The 24,429-nt window shown below is 38.3% G+C and overlaps 1 protein-coding gene across 9 annotated transcripts in view; it reads left to right on the top strand.

Moving 5' to 3' along the window:
- Window positions 1-24,429, top strand: part of pum (pumilio) — a 161,911-nt gene that overhangs the window by 9,166 nt on the left and 128,316 nt on the right. For 7 of the 9 annotated variants that reach the window (XM_017233053.3, XM_043212490.2, XM_070281753.1 and 4 more), the window contains exons 4-8: window positions 7,333-7,577; window positions 8,000-8,126; window positions 8,184-8,302; window positions 11,369-11,660; window positions 11,755-11,841. In XM_017233053.3, the coding sequence (XP_017088542.2) occupies window positions 7,333-7,577; window positions 8,000-8,126; window positions 8,184-8,302; window positions 11,369-11,660; window positions 11,755-11,841 (870 nt within the window). Of the gene's footprint in view, window positions 1-965; window positions 1,072-7,332; window positions 7,578-7,999; window positions 8,127-8,183; window positions 8,303-11,368; window positions 11,661-11,754; window positions 11,842-24,429 lie in introns of those variants that run through there. The other 2 variants (XM_070281754.1, XM_017233055.3) reach the window with 2 other exon arrangements.

Raw genomic sequence — 24,429 nt, 5'->3', positions numbered from 1 at the left:
CTGCTCGCTCTCTCCCTCTCGCTTGCCCTCGCTCACTGATACTTGTTAGTGCTTGGGGCCACCTCGCTCTCTCTTACTCTCCTAACAATTGTGCTCATTAATATAGGGATTATTATTATCAAAATAACCCTAACTTTTATTCTTTTTTGGTATTTTGGCTCTTGTATTATTATATTCTGATTCTTCAAGACATTACCGGAAAGGTGTTTTGTATGTGCTTTGCTTTCTTCACCAAGTGTAACTATTCACACCAACGTAGGTGTGCCTACCTCAGCGAGATATATTTTTTTTTTCGCGAACATTATTCCACTGGGGAGCGTAGAATTTTCAGTTTGGCCGCAACAGTTGACTCGTCTGCATGGAATTAAATAAATGAGCAGATTCGTGTGTATTTTGCCGATCGTTGAGCACGTTTTTTGTGTTTCTTGCCGACAACAACAACAACAAAAAACAGCCCCCCTCCAAAAAAAACCAACAAGTGAAAATTTACCAAGCGCCCCGCAAAACAATTACAGAAAATAAAAAAAAATGCTTTAAGGCAACGAATTAGCGCTCCAGTGTGTGTGTCTTTTGTACATAGTTGTATATATATAATTAAATATATAAATATTGTATGTATGTATGTAAATGTTGTTGTGTGTGCGTGTGAAAAGCGCAGCTGATTTGTACATATCGAAAGTTTGAAATCAATATTGAAATTGTGAATAAATCATTAATCTCGGTATATACCGAACACCGAAAAATATATATCTGATATATATATACAGACACCGCGTACTACGTACCGTGTGTCCCCACAATAAGAGAAAGAAGAAGAAGAAGAATCAGCAGGCAGGCAGGCAGGCGGCTAAAAGCCAGTGTAACGTGTTTCTCTCGCCTCGTCCCTTTCTGACCCGCTCTCGCCCTCTTGGCCGCCGGCTGGCTGCTCTCTTTGTCGCGCGCACTGGATCCGTGTGTTCTTTCCGATCTTGCCTCTCGCTCTTTCGCCCAGCCTGTCCAATGATGAAATTACTGCAAGACTTTATGTTGGAAGCCCGATCCGCCGAGGATGTTGCACTCACACAGGAAATGGTAAATGACAAAAAAAAAAACACAAAAGGGCATAAAAAGGGTTAAAGTTTCTCTCTTTTGGGTTAAGGGCTCTTTAGGTGTGAAAAGTGTGGCCTAAAATGGGGTATTTATCTTTAGATTATCCTTATCTTTAGATGGGTGATATAAACCATTAAACTAATTGGTGTATTTCAATTAATTGGTCTTAATTACTCTTTAAAAGTATCTTGTAGATTACTCACATTTTTTGATTCTTTTTGGATTATGTGCCGATTCTTTTCTCTTTCAAATGCCATGAAAATTATGATTTATGGCTCTAAGACAGGAACTGATTTAAGATCTCTAAGATCTCTTTCTCTAAGATCCATTCAGCTTCATTTCAGACCCAACCGGTTAATGATTGAGTTTGTTTCTAATGACTGTTGCTCTTGATGTTTGTACATATCTTATAAATGATATAATTACAACTGCTTTGAGTTTGTTAGTTATTGGCAGAGCTACCTATATAAAGATAACTTTGATAAACAAGCTTTTGTTATAAAAACCTGACTATACCCCAAATCAATCAGTACTAGTACTAGTCTTCTTTAGATAAGAAATATCTTGAGTCAGTCATTTGAATAGATCGTGCTACCAAAATAATGAATAATAATAATCAAATTAATGTTCCAACACTAATAATGCTAATAAAAGATACTTTTTATTTAAAAATATTCTAATAGTTGCATTTATTTCACTTCCCACGTACCCCAACACAGTAACAGATAGATAAGTGGGAACACGTTTCAGACATACTCTTCTTGTTACTGCTGCTATTAGATAATGATGGCAATAATAACAAAAACCTACACAGTAAAAAATCAGAGACATTACTGTGTTAGCTTTGCATATTAATCGGAAAATTATAATTCAAAGGTTTAAGAAATCAAGGCCTTGTTGGCTCAACTCCGATGCCTTTCGAAAATGTCCACCACCACCTCAGACCTCAGACCTTTCAGTTTTGAAAGCATTGTGGGGTAATCATTGTTTTGAAGGTATTTAGTATTTTTTTAAGTGTAGACTCCCGATCTAAATCCCAAACAAAGCAGCCAAACGTTGGTTTTTGCCTCAGTTGCTATTTTCCAGAGTGTTGTTGGGGGTCTGGAGCTCCATAGATAAAAACGTATTTTGCGGTTTTACCCCTCCTATGGAGCTCTACTGTGCTGACTGCAGTTGATTTTTCGCTTTTTCTTTCATTTCATTCATTCATTGGGGCTTGTTTTTTTTGTTCAAAACTGACAATTGTTTTCTGTATGCATTTCACGTATTTTTTAAACCCCACCAGAAGAACACAGAACTGTAAAGTGAGCAGATTCACAGCCAGAAGAGGGTTGCCTTCTATATAGACTATATATAGTGGTTGGGTAGTCGGAGGGGGTGTACAAATTTTATGCTATCTGGACTACAGGCCCCTACCTACCCACCGGTTATGTTCCTCAGTCCTCGTTTTTTTTTTGGAGGGAATTTACATGAAAATAAATATTTTCCGGTTTCAATTATATATGCGATGTGTGTGTGTTTTTGTTTGCCTTTGACCGAACATGGTGCCCCCACCTTTAGGTTACTTTTTTTTTGTGTTTTTTTGCCCCTATTTTCCCTGCATTTTCCCCCCATCGGTCTATTTCACGCTTGATTGCATTGCGTCTGAACTGAAACTGAAACGAACTCGCTGACTGATTAGGCTCTCTGGCTTTTAGCCAAAAGGGGCGTGGCGCTAGACAACGACGGATGACATTCGCCACCCGATAAGGGCACGGCTTTTCTATATCTACAATTATATATATTCACAAATGGTAAATGGTAATCCAATTTGAAAAGTAACCAATATTAATTTAACACCTTGGGGAAGGGGGCTGTTATCGATTTAAATAAATTAAGGCTTTGGGGAGAGTAAAGTTACAAACATTTTATTGAAAAATAGCTGCAGATTTAAAGCCCAAGAAGGCTCGAATTATGCAATAAACATTTGCTTTCGTAGAGACTTGAAGATGGCAATCGAGACAGAGACAACGACAGGCTCTTCTCGACACCTTGGCCAAAACGGATTGAGTTATTGTACTCAGGGGACTTCAGGGACTCAGCGGACAGACAAGTGGACAGAGCGGACAAACGGACAGACGGACAAGCTGGCAATTGCCGGACGAAGGCGCCGGAAATGTTGCAACAACGGCAGTGCAGAGGAGAAAATCCAACTTGGCGACGGAAGACACAACAGTTTAAGTTGTGGGGCGGTAATAGTTAGAGGGCGTGACCAAATCCAATAAACACGAAATGCAACAATAACAACATCAACAATGGCAACTGCAACAAAGTTAGAGAATTAAAAGAAAGGCAGCAACAATTCTTGTAATTTATTTGTGATGTTTTTGTAGAAATGCAAGTCACGTGACTTAGTTTAACATTTAAACTTCTCTGGTGGCTTGCAACGAGTAACTTTTAGTTAGTTAGAATCCTATGCTTAAGATTCAAATCACAAGCTTCAAAAATTTGGTAATATCCAAAAGATGACTAATATTTTAAAGGTTTAAGAATTATTTATTTAATTTTAAACCTTTTTTAGGTATCTGGTTTTGTACTTTGGATATATAAACCATTCTCTTTGGGGAGAAAGGCAAGAAAGCAAAATAAATATGCACGGCAGGCAACAAAGTCTTCGGCTGTTGTTGAAAAGCGCAATAAACGCATTTCTCAGCAGGGCTGCACTTTTTTGTTTAATTTTGCAAACAGAAAGCGATCCAAGCCAACAACAGAAAGAAACCGAAAATGACTATCTATATAGCTAGTTATACATATACCATATAACCACTTTCAAAAGTCAATTCCCCAAACCGATAATTATTTATTTTGGAAAAGATAAACATGCTGGATAGAGTACCTTTCTGGAATCAGCAACGCCACGCCCATTCCCTTTTATTTCTTCAAATATATGTATATACAAATGTACTTACACCTATACTTTTCCTGTGTGCCCCGTGTTTAGCTTTATTTTTATTAGTTTATTTTCGTTTTGGCTTTCCGTATGGCACGCGAAAGGTCTTTGCACTTGACAACAGCGGTGGAGGAGACGGTGTGGAGGAGCAGCACACATTTCAACCCAAAAGAGCGGAGAGCCCCAAGAGTTCTTCCAACTTTAATTTTATACACAATTTTGCCTTGATTTTTGTATTATTTTTTAACAATTTAATCGTGATGGTTGAGAGTCGAGACTTCACACATCTTTGAGGCACTTTTGCTCTTATACCTGGTAACTGAGTGGTAACGTTTATTTATTTTTTGGTATATGTTACACACCGTATTTCAAAGTCAACAACTTTGCGTGCTCAAAATTAAATGTTTTTTTTAGAGAGGTACTCTTGAGGTAGAGGGTATCATTATTTCAAGGGTATCCTGGCGACACACTTTGTGAGAAATCAGGATTGGCTATAATTATTCCTAGAACTTTAGATTTATCTTTAAAGTTCCCTTTCGTAAACCCTATTTATCGCTAATTCATAAGACCTTTTTGGTAGTCATTATTTTTGTGAATGAAACCTCAACGAAGGTCATCAATAATTGTTTTAATTAAGAAAACAAAATCATGTGAATAACTGGTTTTAGCTTTTAATCTTTTCATTATGTTCGTGTGCCTAGTAGGGTTTGAGATACTTTTATTTAAACTGTATTTTCGATGGAGAACTGGTTCATTAATTGTGCGTAATGTGGGCAATTAATAAAAAGACTAGAACTATCTAGTTCTAGTTAAGTTTTAGCTCCATATTTTTCAACTATAATGGACTCTAAGAAGATTTGGCTTAATAGATGTCTTGAGACTTTACTTTTCCACAGTCTTAAGGCTGTTAAGGCTAATTTATTCAAAGCCTTTATAGTTTGTACACTTATCTCATCTATGGTACTTCAATTTCAATAAATTTTATATTATTTCCCCATTAAATCAGTGAATAATTGTTTAAATCAAAGTAAGATACATATCGTAAGATTGCTGCTTATACAAACATACAGTAAGATACAAGTAAGATCATCAATACTTTTGGAGGAAATATAGTAATACTCTTATAAAAAGCCCACATATTAGGAAATCCTATTGCTCGTAGAATTGAATTTTTTACCATTTTATTAGCATTATATGAGTCCTATGAGGATTTTTTAGAATTTTCTACCAGTGAAAATTATAGGGATTTCTATTGTTTTTGGAAGTAGTATTCATAATATTCACAATACTCTTGGATTAATACCCTTTTTAATAAAATTTAACTACCAAATCCAAAACCTTCTTTGTAATTTACATTTTGTTCTCTTTTGTATTTTATTTTTTTAGTTCCTGACTGGTTTTTGCCATTTATGCTTTATTTTGTTTTTCTTTTCTTGGGGCTCTCACATGTTGTGGCGCTCGCCTAACCGCCGCCCCTTTACCGCCCACTCTTTTCTCCTCTTAGGCTCTCTTTCTCTCTCTCATTCTCTATCTATTTTGGCATTCTAAGATTTTCTTTGCAGATTTGTTGTTTTCGATTATTTATTCGTCTGTATGCTTTGGGAGTGTATTCGTTCTCTGCCTCTCACGCATGATTTTATTTTATGTTTTTTTTTTTTTTTTTCGGTGAACAAAGAGGAGGCCGGTTTCTGTTTTCTGTCTCCCCTTTTACGCTCCCTTTTTTTTCCCCCCCAATGCTGTATCTGTGTGTATGTGCGTGTGCCTTTTAAATCTGCGCCTGTGTTTGTGTATCTTCACAGTCAAGGACAAGTTAATGAACGATTTTCTCTTTTGTGTGGATTTTCTCATCTGATGGGAGGGAGGTGGCGAGTGGGTGGTTGGGCGGCTGAGGGGTTGAATTTGTTTTGGTTTTCAGCTCAAAATAATTATATACATTATATTCTCTTTTCAAAATATTTATCATGCGTTTTTATTTCGTCTTTTTGTTTAGTGTGTTTGTTGATTAAATAATTGGCTGCACAAAATTTAATTTCGTTTTTCGGTTTTTCGGTTTTCCGGTTGTGGTCATTTTTTATTTTGCTTGGCGCCGCAGTTTTTTATTTTTTTGGCACCTCTTGTCTACCGTTTTTTGTTTTTGTTTATTTATCGCACTTTTTTTTTTTAAGTATATTTTATTTGCTTTTATTGCCTTTAAGTGATTAACTTTTCATTCATTTTTATGCATTTTTTTGTAAGAGACTGTGACCCAAATTAATGCAAAAATGTTGCATCAACAGTTTATTTATTTATTTTATTATTTCTTACAGTTTTAATTGTCAGAGTATTTAAAAAGTTTTTTTTTTATTTTATTTTTGAATTATTGCGTTTTTTTTCGAACTGTAAAGATTTTCTTTAGTTTATAAATTTTTGATTTTAAAAAATCTTCAAAGACACTCCAGAGCAAGACTATAAATTACAATATAGAACCGGTGTGGTTGAAAAATATAAAACAATTACTAAAAAAACATTTAAATACAATTTAAATATTAATCATTAAATGCAGGCTGAGAAAATTAAAATTATTTATTTTCCTAATTGAATTTGGAGTCTTTTATGATGTCAAAATTGGGCCGTGTGCTTGGAGACTTGGCTTGGCTTGTTATTAATGCACAAGTCGCAGTCAGGACCCACTACTCCCTACACCCACTCCCAACTCCCCTCCCTATTGGCCAATCCCAGTTGATAAGCTCTTAAATATTTAAACGGTGTGTCAGGATGCCGTGAAGCTGGCAGTGATGTGTGTGGGTGGGTGCCCCAAGGAGGCAATGGGCTTTATTCTGTCGCATTATGACGCAAGAAATTGCCTTTGGGATTGCTGGGAAAAAAAATGTACACGGAACAGGCGGAGATTCGCGAAAAAGTTAATTAACATTTTGTTACCGACACGCTTCGGTGGCATTTTGATATCACTTGCTATTATTGTTGCAACGAGAAGTCTTCGAAGGTATATACTCATGCTTCCAATACTAATAGAGGTAGTAGAAGTAGAAGAAACTGTGGAAGTAAAGCTGGATTAGCTGGATGAGCTTGTAAGTTTAAGCATTGCCTTTTAAACTAAGGGGTTGGTTTAGTTTCTCAGTTTTTGCTAGTCATACACCTAAAGGTTATCCAATTTCACAAAGCCGCTCTCTTGAACTCTGTCCTCTTCAAACTTTCCTGTAAAACAAACAAATTTGTGTCAGGGGGGTTAGGCGAGCAATTAAGAGGAATGATAAGCATTTTCTTGAGAGAAAATTTATAAACCGATTTTAAAATAATTTTCCTTAATTTTCCAGATCACAACATCCACCGCTAAGAAGCTATGGGAGAAATCCGACGGCAAGGGCGTGACCTCGAGCACTCCTGGTGGACCCTTGAATCCCCTACAGATACCAGGCATCGGCGATCCCTCATCGGTGTGGAAGGATCATACATGGTCCACCCAGGGCGAGAACATCCTGGCACCGCCACCATCGCGGGTATACGCCGCCCATGGAGGTGCCTCCGATACATCAAACAGCGGCAATACGGGCATTCTTAGGTGAGGTTTATGGAGGTTTATATGGAGGAATATAATGTATAAGTAATAAAATCAATAAAGTGTGAGAATTAGATGGTTAGAAGGTAATTAAGTAGCTCAGGAAGTAGCTCAGTTCGTGTAGAACAAAAACTCGTTAGTCTAAGCAATTAAGAGTGCCGTTAAAATGTACAATTTATCTTTTTTTATTTAGCTTTTAGATGAATAGCGTTAAGTATAAGCACCTTTTCACATTTAACCAACTGATTGATTTATTTATTGGCTAAAATAGTTAGAAAAGCACAATACTGTGAACGTTTTTAATTGGTAATTTGTTAAGTGACAGAATTGTAAATAAATGTATAAAAAATGAAACAAAAAGTGTGATAATAAATTACAATAATGACTCCAACCATGAAATGATATTAATCTATTAATTATTCTAGTCCCCGGGATTCAACTTGTGCTAAAATGGTGGAATATGTTCTGAGTGGATCGCCGACCAACAAGGAGAGCCCTCTTTCCGGTTTAGAGCCGCGTTTGCGAAATCTCAAGTTTGATGACAACGATAAGGTGAGTTATCTTACCACTATCTTTAAGGATTAATTAGTAATATCTTTTATTTTTTAGTCACACGATGATAAGGAAAAGGCCAACTCTCCTTTTGACACAAACGGCTTGAAGAAGGACGATCAGGTCTCAAATACAAATGGTGTTGTCAATGGCATTGACGATGACAAGGGTTTCAAGTGAGTCTACCAAACATTACTTTCCATCTTCATCTCCATCTAGATTCTAGATTCTGGAGTCTAGACCTAGACTGGGAGCAAGGTCTGCTTGGGGAAAACTGGTTTGGGTTCTAGACGCCTGGTCCTCGTCTGCTCTCTCTCTTTTTGTTGGACCGCAGAATGGTTTTATGATTTTTTCAGTTCAAGGTTGTTGGTTCTTTTTTTTTTGCATAAACTTTTACTCTTCAATCTTGAGGAAATGGGAAGTTTTTCCTGTTTAATGCTGTCATGGTGACTGGCTTTAAAAAGCCACATGGCTAGTCATTCTTGAGAGACCATTTCATGCTTCTTATGAAACTTGAATACCAAATTTTGTAAAATATTTGACAGACATGAATAATTTATTTACTTCAGGTCTTGGCCCATATTTTCTTAAATTTCAATTGCCATTGCAATCTCTTCATATTCATGTCTGACATAAAGCCAGCAATTGATGGCTGGTCTGCCCACAGTTTTTGTATTTCCATAATTTTTTTTATTATTATGTTTTAATTGTTATTTATGGCAATGGGGGGAAAGCTCTTTTTTTCGGCAGCCCACCTGCGTTATGTGACGACACTTGGAGTTATGTTTCAAAGAGTTATGGCCCAGAGAAGGTGGTTATAGGTAGCTTCGATTGGAAATTCATTTTATTTTTGGAGGCACTTGCAGATACACATCTGTAATTTTAAAAAACGCCTATACGAATCTCGTGGCAACTTAATTTTCAAAAGAGACTTGCTTTTACCCAGCAACTGGGCTACAAACACACAAGTAACCAGCTTAGGCCTAAAAAAAACGAAACCAGTCTGCGGTTTTCTCTCTTTTGCCAGCCGGCTCTGGTATCTGAATCTCTCTTGATGGTTGTTGTTATTGTTATTGGTGCTGACGCCGCACCGAGCTGTTTTGCAATTTCATTGCCGGTTGGCCCAAACATGTTTCAATGCCAAACGTAATAACGGTTATGATGTAAGTGGATGGATGGCAGCGCACAGCAACAGCAGAGCCAGAGTTGGCCGCCACAAAAATCACCTGCAAGTCAGTCGATAATGATATGCAGAAGAGAGAGGCCTAAGGGGTATATCTATCCATCTATCAGATAAAATAATGTTTAGATAGTAGTCCTTAAAGATATCGAAATCGGAAGCCAACAAATATAGAAAATCAAGCTTGAAAGCGTTTTGTTTTCGATTAGTTTCTGTTTGGATATTGCATTACAGTGTGGGCTTCAGTTACTATTATTTTTTTTTGTATTTGGTCTGTATTTGGCTTTGTTGTTGCTGCCGTTTTTTGTTGCACGTTTTGTTTGAAATTAAAGTTGCGAAAACATTGAAAAAAGCGAAAAGCGCTGCTAAAAATAATTCGAGGCAGGCAAAAGTGGCCAGACAGGTGACTCACTTGGCTCACTTACACACTGCCGGACTGACTGCTGCTTCTTCGTGTGCTGTTGCTGCCACCACCTGGCAGGTGACCCAGACTTGTTAACCCATTATCGTGGCAACCCCTCCCTTTAACCCACATTGACTACCTCACTACTTTGACCTTTTTGGCAACTATTTGTTGTCTTTATTAGCCTTTTTGTACTTTCTTCTGTCTCTGGCCAGAAAGTGAAAATTTCAGAGGGGGGGAGATTATATAACCGAGGTCAGACATGACTATTAGAATTCGGGGTCTCATGGAAAGTTGCCAGGGAAAAGCTGACCTCTATTATAGAAAGTAAGATGAGATAGAAGATGAATTAGGAATTAAATTATTCATAAAGTTGGAGGTACTTTTGGGGGAAAAACCAACAAGAACTGGTTGGTTGATCTCACGATCTAGACTTTTTACTGTCTGGTAATCACTGGCTTAGAAGCTTTTTTGTGTATGATTATGACTAATACAGCTGGTCACTATATAAAGGCTTAAAATAATATATTATTGTTGGAAGGTTTTAAATTTTTGGATGCTTAAAGAAGAGTTTTTATATGGTATTGTATGTTTTTAGAAAAATAGTTAATTGCAATTAGCAGACAGTCTCTTTTAATTTTTAAACAAAGATTAGCTAATGATTAATCTTAGGCCATGGCAACTAGATTTCTATAAGCACTGCTTAAGCCAATAGTTTTAAGAGCACTGGAGTCTGTTCTTTTGTTCTGCCGCCAAGCTAGTTTCTTTCTTTGTGTTTATTTGTTGTATTTATTAATGCGATGTGAATGACCCGACAATGAAATTATAGCTGGCAATTTATACTCAGCTATATATATATACATTTAAGCACACATGCAACGCTAAAAAGAGAGGGCCTCAGGTGGAGGCATAGAAACACTTGCAGAGTCATTCACTTGAGGCGGGGGTGCCTCAAGAGTAATGAATGAATGAATGGTAGCTACTGCTGCTGCTGCTGCTGTCATGCAAATGGGCTGAGGTAAATGCATTAATTAATTTGTATAAAGTGTGACTAACATACATACACTGACAAGCCACATTTCCAGTTTGATATTAAAGTTTAGCGGGACGATTTTATTTGCATTTTAAGCGCCGCTCGTTAAAAATCGTTGACTTTATGCGGTGTTTGCTTATTTATGGACTTTGTCCAGCTGCTTTGGTGACGTCATGAGTTATATTGCTAATTAAATGCAAACAAGTTTGCTGCTTAAGTCTTTTGTTTGTACTTGTCATTTTGGCGCAAAGGCTCTAAAACTGTGAACTGTAGGCTCTAAAATTAGCTTTATTAAAGATACGTTTTATTTTCATTAATAGTATTAACAATATATATATATAATCTTCAGTAAATAATCTGTTTTTATTTAAAATTTAAAAACATTTTTAAGAGCAAAGTTTTGTAGCAAGAGCTGTACTAAAATTTTGAACATGATTCAGGTCTAGGATAATATTTCTTGGTTCGTGTCTTGACTTAACAGATGTAACCAGTAATGTAAAGCCTTCTATGTTATACGGCTGTTAGATTATAGATTAGTGCTTCCAAAACTGTTGAAATAAAAATAAAACTGTAGATTTTAAAAACTATAATATTTTAACTAATTTAATATTTATTTTCATTTTTAGTCGTACACCCGGTTCTCGTCAGCCGTCACCTGCCGAGGAAACTCTGCCACGCCCCCCAAACCTACTGTTCCCCGCTCTGCCGCCCTTCAACCACATGCTCATGGACCACGGCCAGGGCATGGGCGGTGGCTTGGGCGGTGTCGTCGGTTCCGGCAACGGAGTGGGAGGCGGGGGCGGTGGAGCTGGTGCAGGCAGCGCCTATGCCGCCCACCAGCAAATGGCCGCCCAGATGAGTCAGTTGCAGCCACCGATGATGAATGGCGTTGGCGGCGGAATGCCGATGGCAGCTCAGGTGAGATTTTCAGATTTTTGTGGCTCTAGGATTGTTGCAGGATATAATCTTCTAGAACTTTTAATCTTATTCTGTTAATATCTATCGTCCGCAGTCACCTATGATGAATCACCAGGCAGCTGGACCCAATCATATGGAATCTCCCGGAAATCTTCTACAGCAACAAAATTTTGATGTTCAGGTGAGTTGCGTTCTCTCGCCCCCTTTCCCTCTAAAAAGTAGTTTCTGTTGTGTTTCCACCACAGTCTCAAGGGTGACATTTTCATTGTGGCTTTGGAGCCGAAAATTTGGGTCATGTTAGGTTAGGTAGGGATGAAAAAGGGGGAGGTACACCATGCACCTAGCACCGTATGCTTGCTGGCTAATATTGCACATCCGCCGGATGCTGGTTTTGCGTCCCCTGATAGCCATTTCCGCCAGTGCCACAATCCTGGCAACACATCCTCCCGGCTCCTAGTGCGCCACCCCCATTGCGGCTCCCATATCGTTGCATGCAATTTATTTCGAAACAAAACGGAAATCGGATTTATTAGCCACAAAATTGCTTTTAAGCTGGTGCCAGTGGCTTTCAAACCGGCCGCCCATACAAACCGTTAGGCTCGCTTTCAGTCACTATTTCTGCGGTTACAGTGAAGACTGGCAATGATGGACACAGCTTATAGGTAGTACTTGTTATGATTTATTTTAAAATGTTAAAGAAAACATATTAAAATTTATATTTCTTTAGTTAATATATTAATATAATTTTTATTTTATAAAATAAATAGTATTTGGGGTAGTGTCCTTTGTCCTTCCTGTAGACTTTGACTTTATTGCTGGCCAAACAACAACGGCAAACTTGGCATTTTCCCTCTCCTCCAGTGGCCAAATTGAAAATCAATATGCGTTGTTGCATTTGCTGATGCTGTATATCCTTCCCCGCTACCCGCTACCCTCCCCCTTTCCCACTAGTCCTTGCCCGCAAAACAAATTGACATTTCCACACTTTAGTCGTCGTTGAGGTTCGGGCAATCTGCACTTCCGCTTTTTATCGCTCGCTCCACACATCCTGCAGGCATTTTTGTGTCGCTTTTGTCTTCTCTTCTGGCCAAAAGAGAAGGATGAAACTTTATCGTAGCTCTGTAATGGTATGTGTGAGTGCGGAGAAGGGGGTATTGTAAGTGAGCCTCCTGAAAGTATGCTGCACAAAATTGCATCAAAGTGAAAAAGCCACACACACATATACACACTGACAGAAAAAGCCATCTGTGTTGCTGCAGGTCCTGCTGGAAAGTGGCTGGAATGTCAATAAGTAAATAAAAGGTGCAAGTTTAATGTGTTTTCTGTGTTTTGTATAAAATAAAAATAAACTTTATACACATACTGGATGCATACACTGGGGATAATAAATAATATTTAAGACACAAATATATTATTAGTTGTTTGATATTATTATTTAATTTTAAGTTAATATTAAGTTAAAGCCTTAAATGTTAAGAGAAAACTGTATGCATGGCTTTATAAACATTTTTCATGTTTTTATAAAAATAAAAAACAAAAAGAAAAGACAAAAAAGGGAAAATAAATTTAATGAAGCTTAAATTTAATAAAAAACACACTCTCCTGGCAACACCGATATCAAAAATATACATATATGAACTTTATCCGAGTGAGTAATAATTATGATTATTATTATTATTATGGAGTCATATACTCGGGGAAAGATAAAGCAACTCCGGGGCACTCAACCCATAAATAAATGAAAGAAAATAAAGAAAGAAAAGAACTGAGGGTATACGTTTATTGGTTCTTCGGAAGGAGGCACTGCAATATGTGGCCGATAATGGATAATGCAAGCCATGCCATCCGATCCACCCCCTACCCCCCAAATGTCCTTTATATGCACATTTTGCCATTTCAGCGGCTTTCGTGCATATTTCTTATTAAATTGGCGTTGATATTAACACCGGGAACATCGAAAAGCACCAAATAATGGCATCTTGACGAATTGCATGCAAAATAACGAAGAAAGCTGTGAAAGGAAAGCGGTGGAAAGCAGAGGTTATGAGGCGCCACACACAATGCAACCGATTTTTGACAAAAGGTTATGCAATAAATATGAAGACGAACGACTTGGTGGCATTGTGTTCGTTATGAGAATCTGAAAAAAGGACGAAAAATTGGGCAGATTGATCTGGGAAGAATGAAAATGTGATGACGTGGTATGGAAAATTTATAAAGATGCGGTGGTGCTTCTAGAAAAAATATTAAAATTGCTTATTCGTGGGTTATATTAAAATAAAATCTTAAAAAAGAAGCTGCCAAAAGTAGTAGAAATAATATAAAGAAGGGAAACGATCCACAATTTAGACACAAATAACAAGAAAGCCTCGAAAAATCGCCGGGAAATAATGCCAGAGAAATGTGTTACATTTTAAAGAAAAATAAAGCAAGAATAATGTAACTGTAATATAATAAAGTTATTAAGATTAAAAAAAAACTAAATCCCCTCTCTAATCACAAGCTTATGTTTCCTCTCACTCCAAAAAACAAAAAAAAAAAAAAAAACTAATTACAAATTCTGCGGCCAAAACATTACCTAAGTTAGTTTTCCTCTTGCTACGATTACCAATTGTTTTTTTGATTTTTTCGCTTTGTTCACTTTCGGCCAACACTCTTGGCCAGCACTCTTCCGTCTTGGCCATGCTTCATTGAGTGGCTTTGTGTGTTAATCACTGAGACGGAAAGACGGCTTTTGTTGTCTTCAACGGGGGCTTAATCGGATAATTGTTTTCACTTGCTTCCCACTGCCCGCCCAATTCGGCTTTGATCAGAAAGTGTGCTTATTTGATTCCAAATCTCTGGATTAGGTCAGGTTTTCCAGAGGTATTCAAGGGTTAAGTCCATTGAAGTTCATTGGGAAAGTTAGTAGAGGCTTAGGCTTTTATATTAGGTTTGAAATTAGATATTTAATTTAAACAAAAATCATTCATAAAAAGCCATTTAAAATTCAGACGAAAACCATATGCATTTGGCATTCAAATATTGTGGTGAATTATTTATATTTTAAGTGTGTGATAATTTGCATAAAAATGCATTTAAATCAATGGAAATGCAACATCTGTTTTGCTTCTTTGGACTTGTGCAACCCCTATTGTCCGGGGCATATATATTAATTCAGCAATTAATTAAGCGTTAATTGGCACAAAAAGCATACAGCTCATTATGCACGTGTGTGCATGGCACTTAGTAAATTAATTTCCAATTGTCCCTGCCATGAAATGATCCTTTTATTTTTAATGCACAAATGGCAGATTTTTCGTAATGGAGGTTAGAAATTAAATTTAATTAATTGTGCTTCATGTGACTTTAAACTTTAGGCCCTTTTTAGTATAGCCCTTTGAAACAAGGAAACTAATTTCGAATTCGGTGACCCAATATTTTCCTGGCAACTCAACTCTAGCCTGCCACAAAAGCCATTTAAGTTGCCAGTGACAACGACAAATGTTGCCGCCTTGTTTCTGCCACAATTTTCACCTGCTCTTATCAGCCAAAAACCATAATCAAGTGGTTGTTGTTTTTGGAGCAGGGGTAACAGGAACGGGACCATAAGCATAGGGCTTCAAAGGAGTAAGATAGGAGGAGGTCTGGATGGAAAGTGCCATCCAATGCTGTCACTTGACATTTACCGCCAATAAAGCCCAATTAGCGGTCGCCTCTTGGCTCGGAGACTCCAGACAACTGAAGTCGTCGTCTTGCCTTGAAGTTTGTGTGGACACGCAAATGCTAATTAGTGAGCGGCAAATAGATGACAACGGCTTCAGAAATGGGCCATCGAGGGTGGCAAGTTGGCGTCGAAAATTTTGGTAGTCGACTCGACGACACATTAATTAAGCGACGCTCTGATGCATGCTTCACAGCGGTGCCTGCCACTCGATGGCCTTTAGATTAGTGGCTGAAAAGTTCTGGTAAGATAATTTCCAAAGCTATGGCCTTTAATCTAAAATCCTCACACAGTAGTTAGGTAAAAATATTAACCAGAAAAATATTTAAAGTAAAAGAAAGCAACTTAATCAATCAACGCGATTGTAACCCTTTCGTGTTGGCTTAACCCATTAACACTTCCTAACTTTCAACTCGAACTTCACATGTTGCGGTAAGGCTTTTCTTTCGCCTGATTGCCTGGCGGGTTGAAAGTTCAAAGTAACACTGAAACATGGAAAAAAGAACAAGTATAGATCCACGGAAGTTTTCGGCAAGAGTTTAGCAAATAATTTGCCTTTAATTAACATGCTGACATCATTAAGCAGATGGCAACAGTTTGTCAGATAGTCGGAGGAATCATTTGTCTTCACGCCCGCAGGAAATATCAACCCCCGACTTGGGCCTCCCCCCTAGGGGGAATGTTATCGACAGTGCCCCACCTTTCCAAGGCCTTGCCGCTGTCTTGGTGTTAGTGTGTGCTAATTAAATAGAAAAATTAGAAAAACTACGTCGTAAATTTCCCAGCGACCGACCGGGTAGTCGTCGTGTAATACAAAACCCAAAAGCGCACTTATCACACTCTAGGGGTAGAACCGGAAAATCGGGGGGAAGTCCGCTGACAAAGAGCGATGGGAATAATGAAGAATATAGAATGGAGAATGGAGCTTGGTAAACCCCAATCCGCAAACCCCAAAGCCCGAACCAGAACCAGAACCAGAACCCACCCCCCAGCGGGTGTGAAATCATTTGACGACATTGCTCTCTGCATGACGCAATTAATCACATTAGGTTGGGGCCAGGGCGGCGGTGTTATTTATTTATTCGTGGCCAGACGGCGAACAATCGCTTGATTAGCTCATAAGTGAGCAGCCAAAGACATTGACCCCGATAAGATGGACGAAGGTCCCCGCTGAAGGCGAATTGTAAATGCAAATGCTAATTACATGATTACATTCTGCAATGGAAATAAATTGAAGGCTCCTGTGGTGGATGGTTGTTTTTAGTTAGAATAGACAGTATTCGTATATCCTCATTATGCAAATACTTTATAAATAAACCTCTATTGTTTTAAATGAAAAGTTTCAAATATTAAAACCTCATGAATATTTTGTTTTGCTTTTGAATAATTATAACATGTAATCATAAATAAAGTAAAGCTTTAACTCCTAGTATTCCTGCTTTGTAATTAACTTTCTGACTTCCAACTATTGTTACCACTTTCTTGGCTTCTTGGCTCCTCCATCCTTTGTCCTGCGACTTAACAAGTCTCGACCTCTGGCCTCAGCTTGTCAACTTTTAGTTGGTTACGTCTGGGGAGGTTTACAACAACTTTTTCATTAATAGTTAACAAGCTCCATAATTAAGCAGTCGGACGGATGAAAGTCAGTTGAGTGCCTTTCTTCTAACTTGTCCAGTAATTCTATAATTTTTTCCAGCTTTTTTCTGTTCGAATCGTGCTGATAAAGTTGTTTTGACTTGCCAGTCAGTGCCTTTGGAGTGGCTTGTCGCTATTTTTGTTGTTTCGCTGTCGTTCCTGTCAGGGTAACTTCTTTCAAAGCGCTGTCTCTAGTCTCACCTTTCATTCGCAGACACTTTTCTCAGCTGCCACCACCTCGCCTGCTCATTTTCCAGGCCACTTGTTTGCATTCGCTTGCATTTTAAGGACATTAAATCCCAGCCAGGACGAAAGAGTCCATAAAATGTGACTAAAATTTAATGCCTAATTCTGGGGGGCGTGTGTGTGTGGCAGGCCATAAATTTAAATTGGCTCATTAGCAAAGGGTTAACCACGAATACCCCAAAGCAATTTCCTTAACCAAATTTTCTGCCCTGCTTTCTTGGCAGGATTCGCTCTCCACCACCCCTCTGCAGTAGAGTCCTTCGTGCTTTTACATTTTGTCTAGCTTTGTTGGTCAAAAAGCTTAACTAAACTAAAAGCATGTAAAGCCCCGGCACCAGAAAAGAACCACATCCAGACACTCTATACGCCATGGAGAGAAAGGAATAGGGTTTTGTGTGTGTTTGTCCTGAAAAGTTTTTCATTGAATTTTATAAAAGGATGTATGGGAAACCACACACACTGGAGCGAAGACATCGAGTTGATAAAACGTTGACAGTTTTGGGTTAGTTGTCGAAGGCTTTCAGTTGATAACTGGGTGTTGTCTGAGGGAAGTATATATCTAAGGGGTGGTAATTGATACATTTTTAAAGTTATGGGGGGTTTCAACTTAAACACTTGTTTTTTTTATGGTATTTTTTTTGTTAGATCGCAGATTGTTTCTGACAAACGATGTCCTCTGGCAATGGCCAATATGTGTTGCTCTCTCTAAACAACAATTAACCCAGTTTTCAAATGCCACATGCAATCACACAGCCAAATCACGGCAATCAAGCAATAATTGTGCCACACTTGGCTAACAATCAAGCCAAAAAATAATTGCATACTTTCGAGGCATGTGTGTATTTTCCAGCGTCGCCACCATATTCTAAATAATTAATCCACGGCGCTGTGCAATCAACATCAGTTAGTGTTGTCAAGTGACTTCAATTTGGCGCTCAGCAGGCCGTGTCTGGATAAATGGAAAATGTTCTCCACGCACGGGGCTAGTGGAAAATGGTGGCTGCCACAAAACAAAAAAATAAAGAAAAAAAGTAAATGGAAGAAAAACAAACTGACGACACAGCAAAGTCATAGATTTTCGTCGAGACGACGAGGTCTGAGTTCTGGATTATTATGGGTATGGGTAGGTTCAGGAACATTTAGCAGGAAAATCGTCAGTCAGAGGCACCTTCGCACACAAATCTACATACATTCCCATGTATTCCGTTTGAATGCGCTTTAATGGTTCGGATCAGACACATTCCTGCTTTTGTGGAAATTCCAAAAGGGTTCTAGTGTTGGTGGTACTTTCTTGATATAACCGACCAGTGCAAAAATCACTTCACTCCCCCTCGATGAGCCTTGCATGTCACACGCAAAGTCTATATATCTGTATATAGTATTATCCTTTTTTTTCTGTTCTGTCTATAACTTGGTGCTCTATATTTACGCTACATTTAGTCGGAAGTCGGCCCTCCTCCCACGTATCTAGTTTGTTTACATTCGCTGATGAAAGAGTTTTCCACTAAAACTTGTATACTTCTATCAACTTTGTCTTTGATATAAAAAAGAAAAAAACTTATAATGATAATATCTAAAGTTCATTCCTATGTTCATCAGAAAAAGTGATGTTTAATGGTTTATTTATTGGCTTCTCTGGTTCGATTTCGGGTGTCGTGTGAATAAGTCAAAGTTTCCTACCTTTATAGCGTTAAGCTATTAACGATAGTAATCTATATCCATTCTGAATGGCTTCCATATCTGACACGCAAAGTTCGTGGCGACAGGCCAATAATTTGCCTGGAGTTTCAGTCACGTTATAGGAATTGATTTTTATGGAGGAGCATACTATTTATTTGGTGACTGAAAGTAACGATTTCGTGAATCATTGAACTTGATTTCAGGGCAGTTGCAATTGCAGTTTCTGGTGCATATTTTGTGATTCAGTTTCTCTTCCGCGCCCCCCATGAATTATGTTATTTGATGATGCGCTCCATCGGGCCGTGAAATATTGGTGCAATTGCAAGTGGCATTACCCAATCATTTAGAGGCTACTTATGGCTCTTTAGAGCACCTCTTTTTTTTCCACCAATTACGTTGTATTCTGTTGGTTTTTCCCGGGTATTATGAAAAAGCTTAATTAAAAGCCAGCTTTTTCAAAAGGCCTGCAAAAAGCGAGTCCAAGTTTCGGACTCGGTTTCAAGGTTTTCGTTTTTTGCCCAACTGGAAATTAATTAAGGCTAAGAGTTATGAATGGTGGACTAGAATAGCGAGACGGTTGCTAATCATTGCGGGTCTTTTGTATTTGGCCAACCGACATTATCATTATCCTTGGCAGGATACTAGCGACGATGATGACGTTCATTGTCAAGCTGATTATTATTGGGAATGTGTTTGTGGCAGGCTGGAGCTAAGCTTTTCAAAATCCCAGCTAATTTACACACATTCAGCGTGTAATCCTTCTCACAATAACAAAGATGAGAAGTGAGAAGGCTGGGTCGCGGGTTTTGTGCATCTCATTAAGGATAAAGAGCAGGATGTCGCGGTCTGCCTTGCGTGAGTGTGTGTCTGTCAGGTGTATGGGTGTGGTGGTTGCATCCTTTCCGCTACACTCTCGACACAATGAGCTCATTAATACACAGAACGAAATATGGTCTCTACTTCAATGCGAGTGTAAGGATATTTTGAAACTTATTTTTAAGTGCAAGCCAAAATGAATGGTCTGATGCAACCCGAAACAGTTTCGAGGTCCTTTGTTTTCAATAAAACGCCACTCGCGTTACATTTCTATTGGTCGTGGCAGGCGCCGTGGCAGGACCTTTTGTCGCCATTTCTTTGGCCATAATGAGAGTGCGTCTCAAAATGGCATTTTCTCCGTTCTCCTCCTGGGTCGTCCCGGCCTGGCTCAAAGGAACTGGAGCTGGCTGGATTGAGTGCAGCAACAGCAGCTGTCATTTCAGCTGTCATTGTGCGACATCGTCATCAACGTCGTCATCGTCATTTTTGCCCGCATTCGTTTAGTCTTTCATCCTTTTGATAGACGTTTGTCAATCAAAATTATGTCCCCCTGGCTCGACAACCATTGTTTGCCTTTCGGTTTGTCACTTTAGTTTGGCTTTCTAATGCCTCACTCTTAATTGGCATTCTGTGAAAGAAATAAGTATACAAGAAATGGGTTCTCAATGGGCTGTAAGCCTTGCCTTTGCCCTACAAAAACTATTTACTAATTACATTCAAAATACACAATCAATTTATGCTATAATTCCCTCAAAATCCATTGAGCTTGAACTTTGCTCTCACCACTTTTGGTTAAATATTTGTTATTTAAATATCCATGACAATGCCATACGAAAATTATTTTCATGAAGCGTTGCAAAGTTTATTAAGCCCAAACTCAATTTGGGCCAACACCTTGCTCTGCCAAGGATCCTTGGCTGTCTGGTCTTTGGCCCCAAAATGTATGCAATACCATGCTCAACTGCTTTACGACATAATTACATTTTAATTCCATAGACAACAAGAGCAAATAATATGAGGGGAAGCCAGAAACAACATCAACCAACAAACAAGAATGAAATTTTAAAGTTTATCCGAAAGTTTTCACTCACGAGGTCTCTTCTGGTTGGTTGAGTGGAATCTGCATGAATTATAATTATGTTTTTCATTAAAATTCACCTTGATGCCGAACAACTTTGTGGCGCGATTTTCAACTTTTCGAGATTCCAAACTGCGAATAGTAGTGGCTGCAAACTTTTCGCCTTACGCATTGTGGCATTGTGTTTTTTCGTGTTTACACATTTGATTTACATTTTTAATGAGCTCGCTTTTAGCTAAGAAACTCCTACAACATTTTCTTCTGATTTTTATTAATTTAATTAATTTTAATTTTCATCTGATTTTTATTTTAATTAATTTTTGATCACAATCAGTAAGAGAAGTCAGCATCCTTTCAAGAGCTTCAATTGAATAAATGTGAAGACTAGGACGAGGGAATGTATATATATCCAAGTCAGGTGAGACATTCATTCTCGCCAAAGGATAAAGTTTGCCTTACAAACTACAATTTAATTTAAGTTTGGATATTCTTTGTCCTCCCACTCGACTTGTTCTGTTCTGTTCTTGAGCTCAGCCGTGTCATATCATTTCGGAGTCAACCATAGAGAGTTGGACTTTGGAGTTCGGCCCTCATCGTCGACTTCATTTCCCCAAAGTTAGTAGTTGCATTCCTGAACGCACTGCCAATGTCAGCTTTTTCTGTCAGTCTGTTTGATGATTTCTGTTGATTTCTGTTACCTTGGATTCTTTTCAATTTCCAGCTTCATTATTTTTTAAGCATTTTATAGGAAACGCAACTTTTTCTATGCTTTGGGTTATTAATTCTAATTGTTGTTTGAATTGGTTTTGTTTTTATAAAAAATAAAGTTTAATTTTATTAATGACTTTAAGATTTAATTTCGGTAACCCAAAACATGCCACCAAAACTTTCCTTTCGGTGGAAAGAGATCATAAACAAAACTAACCGGAAACCAAAAACGTATCCTGCCACTTTTCAAACTGCATCCTGGCTCTAGAAATGTGAGCTTCATAAAAAGTTTTAGTGTTTTGCATTTGTTTTTCCAGACAAAAAAAAGCAAAGGAGTCCTGGTTGAAAACCTAGACGAAAATTGAAGTACAATAATTTGCAATTAAATTAAGATTTGATAAATAATAAATATATGAAAGGGGAGGAATGGGAAATTACAGTCTGGCAAGCTCTAGCATTTTCATGAATTTCAATGCCGAGCAGTCTTTCATTTTTTCTGCTGACTGTCTTCTGGCAGCGTGTTGTTTACTTACACGTTCATTTTATTTAATATTATGCACATGTTTCATTTATGAAATGCAAAAGTTGCAATTTTATGCGAAAAATGAAGAGAAGTACTCGTTTTCATAGAGTACTTTAACTATTTGATTAGGTTGTTTGGTAGAAGGAAAATAAAATAAAATACTAACTGATAAAAATTTGTTTAAACTTTGGTACTTAAATAAGATATATAAGAATAAGATAGCCACATTTAATTTTGTATTAGTTTGAATAAGAGTATCTTGAAGTCTTTACTTTCTTTATGGAATTTTTCTTATCCCTATTTCTTGGCAAAAGTTTGTCATAAGCTTAGCTCCTTCTTTACGAACAGGACACCCCCATCCGAAGTACTAGTAGAAACAGATGCAAGCTGGAAATTATTCTAATTATGCAACTACTATCTTGTGAGGCAGCTGCTTGACAAATACAAATTATACAGGCGAAAGGTTTTGCTACCAAGGTGACTCTTGCTGGCTTTGAAACTGACCAGATGGCAAAGGATAAATATGGAATTAGTGTTCTAAAAGAAATTTTTTAAATTCAACTCTATAGAGGATCCTACGTTGGCCAATTTGGGTTAATTGTTGCCTTTTCTTCCGCTCTTCGGTATTTTTTTTTCCTGCCACCCTTATGGCTTGTAAATGCAGTTTGTTAGTGAGTTACAATGTTGGATTTAATGCACTTGTCTTTGACAATGACTAACGGTTACTTTGTTATGCTTTGTCCTGCAACCTCCTCCTACACTTGCCACATTCCACTTGCCGGTTGCCCCCTCTGTGTGTTTGCTTCATGAAGCTGCAATAATGCCCCTTTAATAATTCTCAGTCATTTGGAAAATAACAGTACAAAGCCGTGACCATATCTCTTGCAGTAACCAACCTCAGTCGACCCTCCTCCTACCCTACCCAGAGTTGCACCTCGTTGTTGGGCTTAACTTGTTGTTAGCGCCTCAGTTGTTGGGCGCTGCTTCTGCTGCTGACCCTTGCCCTTTTTCCTCCAAGCCTCCGCCCTGCCGCTCTGGTTTCCTCCTCTCGATTCATGTCGAACATGAAAATTTGTGTTGCATGTCCCGTTTGTCTGTTGCTCTTTTTCGTTTCTGTTGCTGCTACTCTGGGTTGCTGCTATTTTTTTGTGTGCTCCTTTTATTTTTGGCCCATGTCCCTCTGGCCACATTTTAAGCTTCCGCCGCCACTGCCACTGCCACTCCTTCTGACTGTTTGCACTGTTGCATTTTATTTTACATTTTATTTTCGCTTTCCGGCTCGTTGCCCTGTTTTTTCAACCCCACCCACCCTGCCAATTGCACTCTTTAGTCATGTGATTTAACTAAGTAGACCTCTGGGTCCCGGAGGGGTTTTTAGCTTTATTATTATGCAGATGTTGATATTAGAACAATGGTTTTATAAGGGCTTATCCTATTTTGGCTAATTTACCTTCTCTCTCTTATTTTTGCAGGTGAGTTGAAGCTATTTGATGAACATACTACTTTCACTCGGTATCTGTCGTGAGTATTTTGTGTAATAGTACTACAAAATGACTAGAAAGTTATCAGAAACACATTTTCCCGCAAATAACATTTCAATATGTTGCTTGCCCAACAAAGTATGCTATACTTTGTGCCAAAGCAATTATTTCTTGCTATCCTTTGGTTTTGAAGTGCCTCGGAAGGAGTAGCTAATTAAGTTGAACAACAATCAAGCTTGGGGTATCCTCTGCATGGCTTTCAAGACCGAAAGCTCTACATTTTATGCTTGCTTGAGGCGGCTGGGCGGCAGGACGAGAGGGAGAGAGTGGGGCAACGGAGCGTATGCGTAATATGATTTACAGCACATCAAATGTGATTATCAGGCAGCCAGGCTCACACTCCCTCAAGGCAATACACTATACAGAAGATTCCTTGCCCGCCTGTCTGTATGTCATTCTGCCTCTCTGTCTGCTGTACTACAAGTTGCCCCTTAATTTAATTTCCATTGCACAATGCAAGGACCAAGATGAAAACGGCTCCTCCTCTCCACAAGCCGGCCCTGTTGCAGCTGCTGCTAAGTGAAAACATAATTAATTGAATTAAATTTTCTATTTTGCCCATGCCACTGTTGGTTGCTGTTTACTCTGCCACTTGACACTTGCCCCCATTTGAACTCCTCGCTTTGATTTGTTCGATTGTTGGTTTTGACTTTGCCGCAAATTAACTGCATTTTTGGTATATTTTCCATTCGACTGCACAATTGTGCAATTAAGTTCATTGAAACTAAATAAATGGAGTTTCGATATTACTCCGGCCCGGCAATGTTTTCTGTATCTGTGTCTCGTTTTATTCTTTGTTTATTGTTTTCTTAGAGTGGCAAGTAGAAAGCAACTTGTTG

Source organism: Drosophila bipectinata, chromosome 3R, assembly GCF_030179905.1.
Source record: "Drosophila bipectinata strain 14024-0381.07 chromosome 3R, DbipHiC1v2, whole genome shotgun sequence".
Taxonomy (NCBI): Eukaryota; Metazoa; Arthropoda; class Insecta; order Diptera; family Drosophilidae; genus Drosophila; species Drosophila bipectinata.
This window is presented reverse-complemented; position numbering and strand designations above follow the sequence as displayed.